Source organism: Triplophysa rosa, linkage group LG21 (assembly GCF_024868665.1).
Source record: "Triplophysa rosa linkage group LG21, Trosa_1v2, whole genome shotgun sequence".
NCBI lineage: Eukaryota > Metazoa > Chordata > Actinopteri > Cypriniformes > Nemacheilidae > Triplophysa > Triplophysa rosa.
Genome location: NC_079910.1, coordinates 807,826 through 818,161, shown reverse-complemented (window position 1 = coordinate 818,161; position 10,336 = coordinate 807,826). Strand labels below are relative to the sequence as shown.

The 10,336-nt window shown below is 42.2% G+C and overlaps 1 protein-coding gene across 2 annotated transcripts in view; it reads left to right on the top strand.

The window, feature by feature from the left end:
- Positions 1 to 9,216, top strand: part of LOC130545045 (coiled-coil domain-containing protein 171-like) — a 15,071-nt gene extending 5,855 nt beyond the window's left edge. The window contains exons 12-23 of one of the 2 annotated variants that reach the window (XM_057319354.1): positions 534 to 623; positions 722 to 922; positions 1,222 to 1,389; positions 1,498 to 1,653; positions 1,816 to 2,368; positions 2,457 to 2,632; positions 5,842 to 5,964; positions 6,091 to 6,276; positions 6,436 to 6,581; positions 7,553 to 7,607; positions 7,689 to 7,784; positions 8,128 to 9,216. In XM_057319354.1, the coding sequence (XP_057175337.1) occupies positions 534 to 623; positions 722 to 922; positions 1,222 to 1,389; positions 1,498 to 1,653; positions 1,816 to 2,368; positions 2,457 to 2,632; positions 5,842 to 5,964; positions 6,091 to 6,276; positions 6,436 to 6,581; positions 7,553 to 7,607; positions 7,689 to 7,784; positions 8,128 to 8,217 (2,040 nt within the window). In that variant the 3' untranslated portion in view covers positions 8,218 to 9,216. Of the gene's footprint in view, positions 1 to 533; positions 624 to 721; positions 923 to 1,221; positions 1,390 to 1,497; positions 1,654 to 1,815; positions 2,369 to 2,456; positions 2,633 to 5,841; positions 5,965 to 6,090; positions 6,277 to 6,418; positions 6,582 to 7,552; positions 7,608 to 7,688; positions 7,785 to 8,127 lie in introns of those variants that run through there. The other variant, XM_057319355.1, reaches the window with a different exon arrangement.
- The last annotated feature ends 1,120 nt before the right edge of the window (positions 9,217 to 10,336 follow it).

Below are 10,336 nucleotides of genomic sequence, written 5' to 3'. Positions count from 1 at the left end.
ACCTAAGACAGTCGAGCAACTAGAAGCCTGTATTAGACAAGAATGGGACAACATTCCTATTCCTAAACTTGAGCAACTTGTCTCCTCAGTCCCCAGACGTTTGCAGACTGTTATAAAAAGAAGAGGGGATGCCACACAGTGGTAAACATGGCCTTGTCCCAACTTTTTTGAGATGTGTTGATGCCATGAAATTTAAAATCAACTTATTTTTCCCTTAAAATGATACATTCTCTCAGTTTAAACATTTGATATGTCATCTCTGTTGTATTCTGAATAAAATATTGAAATTTGAAACTTCCACATCATTGCATTCTGTTTTTATTCACAATTTGTACAGTGTCCCAACTTTTTTGGAATCGGGTTTGTACAACACACACACATATACACTGTGGTTCACCTGCTGTGATTGTTTGTGTCTCTCTGACAACATTTGTTGAACTGCCGGAAGAATGGTGACACAATCTTCTACTTCATTTGTAGTGTGTAGTGTGTGTTTTAATGGTGTGCGTGTGTGTGTGTGTGTGTGTGTGTAGTTGCAGGAGAGTGTGGTGGTGATGCAGAAGTTGACTCATGAGATGTTAGTGAAGGATGAGAAGATCACAGAGCTACAGAAGAACATACAGGTGTGTGTGATTCTCAACACAAAACATGTTCAACACACTCCTGCTGTACTGCTCTTAAACCTGTCTGTCTATCTCTCTCTGTCTGTCTGTCTGTCTAGGAGTGTGAGGCGCAGTGTGTGTGTGTAAATAAAGAGGTGAAGCGGTTGCGTGTGTGTGTTGCAGATGCTGCAGCCGATGTAGACAGAGCTCAGAAAGATCTGCGCAGACTCACACACCAGCTGCAGGACGAGAAAACACAACACACACACACACAAACCCAGATGAACACACTCCAACAACAACACCAGAGAGACTCACAGGTACACACACACAAATCCAATGTTTACTTTTCAATCTTGACGAGTTTCATGAGCATCATTTGTAACTTCAGTACTGTGAGACATAAGCTAAATGAGGGTGGAGCTTAATTTTGCTCCTCAGGATTTGATTGGCTTATTAAAACTGGGCATGTGATGTTATTGGTTGATATTGTAAAGTTGTTTCAGAGGAATTTGTGATTAATTCATGATTATAAAGACAAACATGTGTTCTTCACAGAAGAGCAAGAACACGTGTTCATGTGAACATGGCTCATGTTTTGTGTGTGTGTGTGTTTTAGGAGAAGTTGTCATTCCTGCACGTGTTGTATCAGCGTCTGGTCGCTGGATGTGTGCTGGTGACACCGGCACACAGCATGCTGGGTAGTTTCTCATGGGGGGAGCTTAGTGCTATGGTACAAGAGCATGTGGACACGTTGACCTCTGACCTCACCGCAGCCATTCAGAAGGTGAGATAGGTCATACGGGATTAAAGACGTGTGTTGTCATCAGAGCTCACACTGTGTGTGTGTGTGTGTGTGTGTGTGTGTGCGTGCGCGTGTGTGTGTGTGTGTTAGGTGTCGCGTTTGGAGAGTGTGTGTGAGGGACAATCAGCAGCGCTGGAGAGAGTGAGTGATCAATTGAAACAACGAGAGGAGATGTGGAGACGACAACGCCAAGATCTCAACACACACCACACACACACCATCAGCCAGCTACAGCACACAATACAGGTACACACACACACACAACACACACACTCTCACATACACACCACACACACACACCATCAGCCAGCTACAGCACACAATACAGGTACACACACACACACACACCACACACATTCTCACACACACATCACCAGCCAGCTTTTTATTGTTTGTGTATCTCTGCAGGATCTCAGAAGGCAGCTGGAGGTGGCTGAGGGGCGTGTCCTCTGTCTAGAGCGCAGTCAGTCTGAGCAGGAACAGGAAGTGAGGCGTCTTCAGGAGTCGTGTCTGTTAGCGGCATGCGGTGTGTTGGCGGGTTGCATGCGTGCTCTACGCAGACATGTGTGTGTGCTGATGTGGCAGAAAGCCATGCTGCAGGAGCGAGTCTGTGAGGCCGAGATTCTGCGGACGGATGTCAACACACTGCTGCACGCGCTCACTGATGCCGGGGTCAAAGGTCAGCCAGAAGCGATAGGTCGGGCAGCACGCAGGTTCCGGCGATGTGTGATCGCAGTGCTGGCGGCTGGACGTCTCCGCGCGCTCGGGCGGAGCTCTTCTGTGCTGTTCCGTGTTGCCGTGGGTTACGGGAGGCAGCCGGATGTGTGTGTGAGCGATGTGATGGTCAGAGAGGAAGAGGAAGATGAAGACCACAGAGTGGTGAAGACACTCAACTCCTCTGAGCTGCTCGTCCTCATACACACCTGCATGGAGGGAATCCACCAGGAGCTGAGAGGAACAGGTGACAACACACACACACACACACACTTGTGTTGATCGTAACAACAATATATGAACCTCTTCTAAAACTGAGCGTGTGTGTGTCAAAGACTCTGTGATGTCAGCAGTCGAGAGCAGATGTAAGAAGTTGTTTGAACGGCTGCTGTCAGACGTGGACGCTCAGTGTTGGGATAATGGGAAGGCCTCGTTGGCACGGCGACTGGGTCTGGGACTTCACAAGCTCACAAGTGACCAACACGCTGTACACGGCTACACTAACAGCAAGGTATGAACACACACACACACACACAGGTAAACCACTAAGACAACATATGTAAAGCCAACTACAACACACAGTAAACACACACCACACAAACAATATATTATACAACAACAGAAACCATGGGTCCGATTCGACAGTGAACGTTCGACAGGATCGTCAATCTGAGTTTGAGACAACTCCAACTCATCATTGTTTATACGAGCGCTTCGGATATAGCATGGTACAAGTCACACACAGCACACACACATAGACACACTACAACCACACAGGTACCACACACCGATGTAGCACATATGACACAACTACAACACACAAGGTACACACACACACATTAGTTGACACAGCTCAGACAGATGGGGCACCAACACACGACCTTGACACAGACTACCGAACATCTACAGGTACACAATCACCATGCATCATACTACAACACACTAAACACACATAGTACCACACATCACACAGGACTCACAACACAATATGACACAGGGCTACAACAAACAGCAGTAAGCACACACACATCATGGATACAACTCACACCACAGGTACCCACAACACTATGACAAATCACACAGACACACAAATATGACAACTACAACACACGGTACACACACACAACCATCATGACACAGCTAACATAAACACATCATGTTTTATGCTAACATTGCACATATGTAAGAGACAGATGATCTGTTTTTGAAGAGGTTTGCTTGTGAATATATTTAAAATAACATAATGTGAACTTGCAATTGCTATACTACTTGTGGTAGCCTACAGTCCGCTGCTGATCAGCAGCAAGCTGTGTGCTCCCAGGGCGCTGCTGGCAGTGCAAACCGCCGTAAACACTAGTGATTAATGTGCTGCGGACGTGAAAGATGCGCATGAATGTTGAAACCGTCGAGATCTCGTCACACCCCTAGTTAACAAAGACAAAATGAAATGCCTGATTAAAATATAGTTGTGCGAACATTCCCAAACAACTGTAAATGGCTGCAATTTTGTGTTTTGGACAAAGTGTTGATTAAATAATTAAATAAAATAACATATTGGCAGCTGCAAAGAAAGCCTTAAGCCAGCGAAACAGTTTTCGATCCATTTTGATGGATGACTGCTACGATTAGAACCCCAGAAGTTGAGTGAGTTTATTAAAAACATACTTGTGAAACTGTTGGTTTCGCTTAGGCCTTACACAGCATTTCACAACCATTTAACATCACTGGATTTTATAATGTGCTCAAATGTGCTCTAAAACACTTAAAACATTAGAAGTGCATCTGTGTAAATCATCATTAAGTGAATATACTCATTATAACTCATATATATTGTGTCATCAAAACTGATGAATCGATTTGTCAAATCGTATGCATTAAATCATTTGTAAGTGCAGAGTGTGAATATTGATCCTCTAATTGCATTCATGTAATCATGTACAAACCCGATTCCAAAAAAGTTGGGACACTGTACAAATTGTGAATAAAAAAGGAATGCAATAATTTACGAATCTGATAAACTTATATTTTATTCACAATAGAATATAGATAACATATCAAATGTTGAAAGTGAGACATTTTGAAATGTCATGCCAAATATTGCTCATTTTGGATTTCATGAGAGCTACACATTACAAAAAAGTTGGGACAGGTAGCAATAAGAGGCCGGAAAAGTTAAATGTACATATAAGGAACAGCTGGAGGACCAATTTGCAACTTATTAGGTCAATTGGCAACATGATTGGGTATAAAAAGAGCCTCTCAGAGTGGCAGTGTCTCTCAGAAGTCAAGATGGGCAGAGGATCACCAATTCCCCCAATGCTGCGGCGAAAAATAGTGGAGCAATATCAGAAAGGAGTTTCTCAGAGAAAAATTGCAAAGAGTTTGAAGTTATCATCATCTACAGTGCATAATATCATCCAAAGATTCAGAGAATCTGGAACAATCTCTGTGCGTAAGGGTCAAGGCCGGAAAACCATACTGGATGCCCGTGATCTTCGGGCCCTTAGATGGCACTGCATCACATACAGGAATGCTACTGTAATGGAAATCACAACATGGGCTCAGGAATACTTCCAGAAAACATTGTCGGTGAACACAATCCACCGTGCCATTCGCCGTTGTCGACTAAAACTCTATAGGTCAAAAAAGAAGCCATATCTAAACATGATCCAGAAGCGCAGGTGTTTTCTCTGGGTCAAGGCTCATTTAAAATGGACTGTGGCAAAGTGGAAAACTGTTCTGTGGTCAGACGAATCAAAATTTGAAGTTCTTTTTGGAAAACTGGGACGCCATGTCATCCGGACTAAAGAGGACAAGGACAACCCAAGTTGTTATCAGCGCTCAGTTCAGAAGCCTGCATCTCTGATGGTATGGGGTTGCATGAGTGCGTGTGGCATGGGCAGCTTACACATCTGGAAAGGCACCATCAATGCTGAAAGGTATATCCAAGTTCTAGAACAACATATGCTCCCATCCAGACGTAGTCTCTTTCAGGGAAGACCTTGCATTTTCCAACATGACAATGCCAGACCACATACTGCATCAATTACAACATCATGGCTGCGTAGAAGAAGGATCCGGGTACTGAAATGGCCAGCCTGCAGTCCAGATCTTTCACCCATAGAAAACATTTGGCGCATCATAAAGAGGAAGATGCGACAAAGAAGACCTAAGACAGTTGAGCAACTAGAAGCCTGTATTAGACAAGAATGGGACAACATTCCTATTCCTAAACTTGAGCAACTTGTCTCCTCAGTCCCCAGACGTTTGCAGACTGTTATAAAAAGAAGAGGGGATGCCACACAGTGGTAAACATGGCCTTTTACACAACTACAACACACAGGTACACACACACACACATATGACACAACTACAACACACAGGTACACACACACATATGACACAACTACAACACACAGGTACACACATATGACACAACTACAACACACAGGTACACACACACATATTACACAACTACAACACACACACATATACACTGTGGTTCACCTGTTGTGATTGTTTGTGTCTCTCTGACAACATTTGTTGAACTGCCAGAAGAATGGTGACAAAATCTTCTGCTTCATTTATAGTGTGTAGTGTGTGTTTTAATGGTGTGTGTGTGTATTCAATAAATCACTCAGATGGTTAAATGTATTTCAATTGTGACAAAATGCAGTGCTGAATTTAATTCTATTTGTGTGTTTGTGTGTGTTGTTGTAGGTTCTGGTTGCATCTCTACAGAAACACATTCTGCAGTTCACGCAACGGCTGCATTCAGCTGAGGTCGAGCGCCGGAACCTGCGACTGCAACTCTCACGCATCTACCGCAAAGACACACACACTGTGAGTCCTGTATGAACGGATGCTGGTGAATATTGCTGCTGTTCTGAGCGTTTCATTCAGTCAGTTTTTATTTTCACTGATGTTTGAAGATGTGTGTGTGTGTGTGTGTGTGTGTGTGTGTTCCAGGCGTGTGTTCCTGTACAGCGCTTTGAGAGTGTATGTAGTGAGCTCAGAAGTGCCCTGGAGAGGGAGCAGTGTGCTCAGCGTCTGCTGCACGATCAGGCAACACAACTTCAGCGGCTGGACGTCAGCATGCAGCGACACACAGGAGAACAACTGATAAACAACCAGACGCTCGCACATGCTGTGCAGGTACACACACACACACACACAGGTTTTGCACAGAAATGGAGATGACCTCTGTTGTGAGCGGTTCCTCTTTTTTGTGGGATTTTGTTTCAGTACGTTTGTTTGATTGGCCAGGTAAAGATGAACACACATGACAGATTAACAGTGTGATTGTGTTTTCAGAGTCTGTCAGATACTAAACGTGAGCTGAAGAGAAAAGATCAGTGTCTGAGATCACTGGAGAAACATTTCAACCAATCACAGCAGGAGAAAAACCAACTACAGCAAACCGTCAAGAGTGCTGAGGAGGCACTGAGCACGGCTGCAAAGTAACACACACACACACACACCTGTTACACTATCACACAACTCTCATGAGTGCTGAGGAGGCACTGAGCACGGCTGCAAAGTAACACACACACACACACACCTGTTACACTATCACACAACTCTCATGAGTGCTGAGGAGGCACTGAGCACGGCTGCAAAGTAACACACACACACACACACCTGTTACACTATCACACAACTCTCATGAGTGCTGAGGAGGCACTGAGCACGGCTGCAAAGTAACAGTCACACACACACACACCTGTTACACTATCACACAACTCTCATGAGTGCTGAGGAGGCACTGAGCATGGCTGCAAAGTAACACACACACACACACACCTGTTACACTATCACACAACTCTCATGAGTGCTGAGGAGGCACTGAGCACGGCTGCAAAGTCACACACACACACACCTGTTACACTATCACACAACTCTCATGAGTGCTGAGGAGGCACTGAGCATGGCTGCAAAGTAACACACACACACACACACCTGTTACACTATCACACAACTCTCATGAGTGCTGAGGAGGCACTGAGCACGGCTGCAAAAAAACACACACACACACACACCTGTTACACTATCACACAACTCTCATGAGTGCTGAGGAGGCACTGAGCACGGCTGCAAAGTAACACACACACACACACACCTGTTACACTATCACACAACTCTCATGAGTGCTGAGGAGGCACTGAGCACGGCTGCAAAGTAACACACACACACACACACACCTGTTACACTATCACACAACTCTCATGAGTGACACTGTATTCTGCTTAGATGAGCTACACTCATTGTGTTCATGTTCGAGATCAAATTATTTTGAACAAAAAGTCCCTTTATGTTAATAAAATATGAATTTAATTATTATCCTCAAATCTAATTACTGTAAAGCATTTTATACATGAAGAACAGGATCATTTTTTTTAATGTGAAGGTTTTTCTATGTCTGCATTTATAGGAATAAAGAATCTCTGATGAGCTACATCAGATCTGTGGAGGACTATTTGAAAGAGGCAAAACACACACGCACACATTGGATTATGAGGAGCGTTGTGTTGTGGACAAAAATCATCATCATCTCTTTATATTTTCAGATGAGAGATGACATCATTCAGTGCAGGGGTCATGTGACCCTCCTGCTGCCTGACCCTCCCAGCATCATTAGAAACCCACAGACTGACGCCTGTCAGGTAAACCACTGCTCAAGTCACTCATCACGTTCCCAACAGAACCGTACACGTGTGTGTAGCTGTTCTGTGATGTCGAGATGTGAATCTGATTGTGATGTGCTGTATATCTTAAATGTGTGCTTCTCTGTGATAACCACTGTGCGCATCCGTGTGTGTGTCTTTGTGTGTTAGTACGTGTGTATATTGTGTGTGTGGTCCATGTTTTCTATGTGGGTGTGTTTGAACCGGTGTGTGCGTGTCTGTCTTCTGTGTTTTTACTCGTGTAACTTTAAATGTTTTGCTGTGTGTGTGTGTGTGTGTGTGTGTGTGTGTGTGTGTGTGTGTGTGTGTGTGTGTGTTGCAGAGTTTGGTGAGGTGTTTCCTGGAGCTCTTTCAGCTGATGGTGTTGAAGATCTCATCTCAGGGTCAAGACTTGTCATCACCACACAGCTGAAGAATGACCTGCAGGACGTGAGACAATCCTTCGTCGGTCTACCGTATGTAAATGAGCTCTGTGATGATTGGCTGTGTGTTTAAATATACACCATGCGCTCATGTGCTGTAATAATCACTGTTGTTCATTTCAGTTTGTTTTGAATAAAAGACAGATTGTGTTTACAGTATGTGTTGTTGAGTGAATCTCGTGACAATGATGTAAGTTGAAGAACAGGTGGATTGTGGGACAGATCTACATGTGCTTTATTTATAAAGATTTATTTCTCATGTTTCTGTTTCAAACCCCACCGTCAACAATATTTAAAGCTCCGCCATCAACATTTCTACTTTACATTTCTGTCATGTATCTGTACCTTTCCACACAAAATATTCCAGAGCTTAGCATTACTGGAAAGTAGATTTAGAAGAAATGAATATACTGTAAATATCTATTAGTATCAGGTTTATCAGGTCTCTGCGTATGACAGTAATTGCAGGTCTCAGTCAAATGGATTGAAAATGAAAGTAATTGACGTTTATATGAACATTTAAAAACACAGAAAGGTGTGTGTGTAACAGTCATTGATGTTCATGCATTAACTCATGTTAACAGATGCAACTTTTGATGTTATTAATGTATTAATAAATGTTCATGTTTATAAAAACGACCTGGATGTAAGTGTTGTGAGAAGTTGTGAGGAGAGATCAGTGAGTTTAGTGTGTGCAGTGTCTGGAGAGAGAAAACGCTGAAGCATCAGTTTGTCTGATGTCACTTGTGTCTGATCATCTCCAGAGACGTGTCGCTGTGAGGAGGATTATGGGATGGGATATTTGTCATGTTTCTCAATAGAGTTCAGAATCTCTCAGCTTCGGACTCGTCCGTCTGATTAAATCCTGTTACATCATACAGCAGCTTAATTTCTTTATAAAACACTTTCAGGGTTTCTAAACCCAGTTACTGTCAGCATGCTTCTGGAGTTCAGAGACACACAACACATGAGAAAAACACATCACGCTGTGATCTAATATGACAGCTTTATTATTATTATATATCACATTAATCATGATGACGTTGAAAGATTATGTGTTAAACGTACAAACCTGTATCTGGTTCTCTTAGTGTATGTTGGTTTTCATTTCTGCATCTCATGTTTTAAAGGGGTTGATATGGAGGACTAAACCTGCAAAAATTATAAATAAATGAATGTATAAATAAATAAATATATAAACGAATAAATGTAATAATATGAAAATAAATAAAGGAATGAATGGTTTGATAAAACAAAATAATTCGTTTTCGCTATTATTGATCTTAGCTTTAACTTTTCTTTTCATTTTTTAAATTGATTTATTATTTTTTGTGTCCATTTTTAATTATTTTTAATTATTATTATTTTTAATTTTTAGATTATTTTATTTATCATTTCCTTTTATTTTTACATTTATTTATTTATACGTTTATTTATTTTTATATTTATTTATTATCGCATGTATTTATTTCCACTTTTATTTATTTATTCTTGTATTTATTCTTACTTTTCTGTGTCTTGTATGATAATTAGATGGGTTGGTCTTGCCTACTATTGGTTCAGCGTAGATTGAAGCGTTTGATCGATTACTCTTGACTTGTTTTGGACTAACGTCACGTCACTCACTGATCGTTTGCTTCGTGTATAACGTTAAGTAACTATGGCGGGCGCACAATTAGCTAGAGAGTTACAGCATTTAGCCAATGAAGTCGATAACCATGCATCAAATGACTATGTGTCATTCAGATTAGATGCATTTATTGAGGATTTATTACAGATTGACGGAGAGATAAATGACAAAGTTCTTCAAAATCTGTGCGAGTCAGGGGGTGCTAAGGTGGTGACCAAGTTCCGGTTACAGGTCCTCTGCCAAAGAGGTGCATGAACGACCTCAGCAGATTCGTCGATTCTGAAAGCACAAGACGACTTGATATTAAGATGTCTAATAAACACAGACTTTCTTGTTACATGATTTTGACATTCTTGTTAAGATTGCAAATTATTGGTATGATCGCCCGTAACGGCTGAAGCGAGGTGAAAAAATAAATAAAGCGATTTGACACGGGATTCGTACCCATGCAATAAAGTGAGGCAGCGTGTCACTACGGT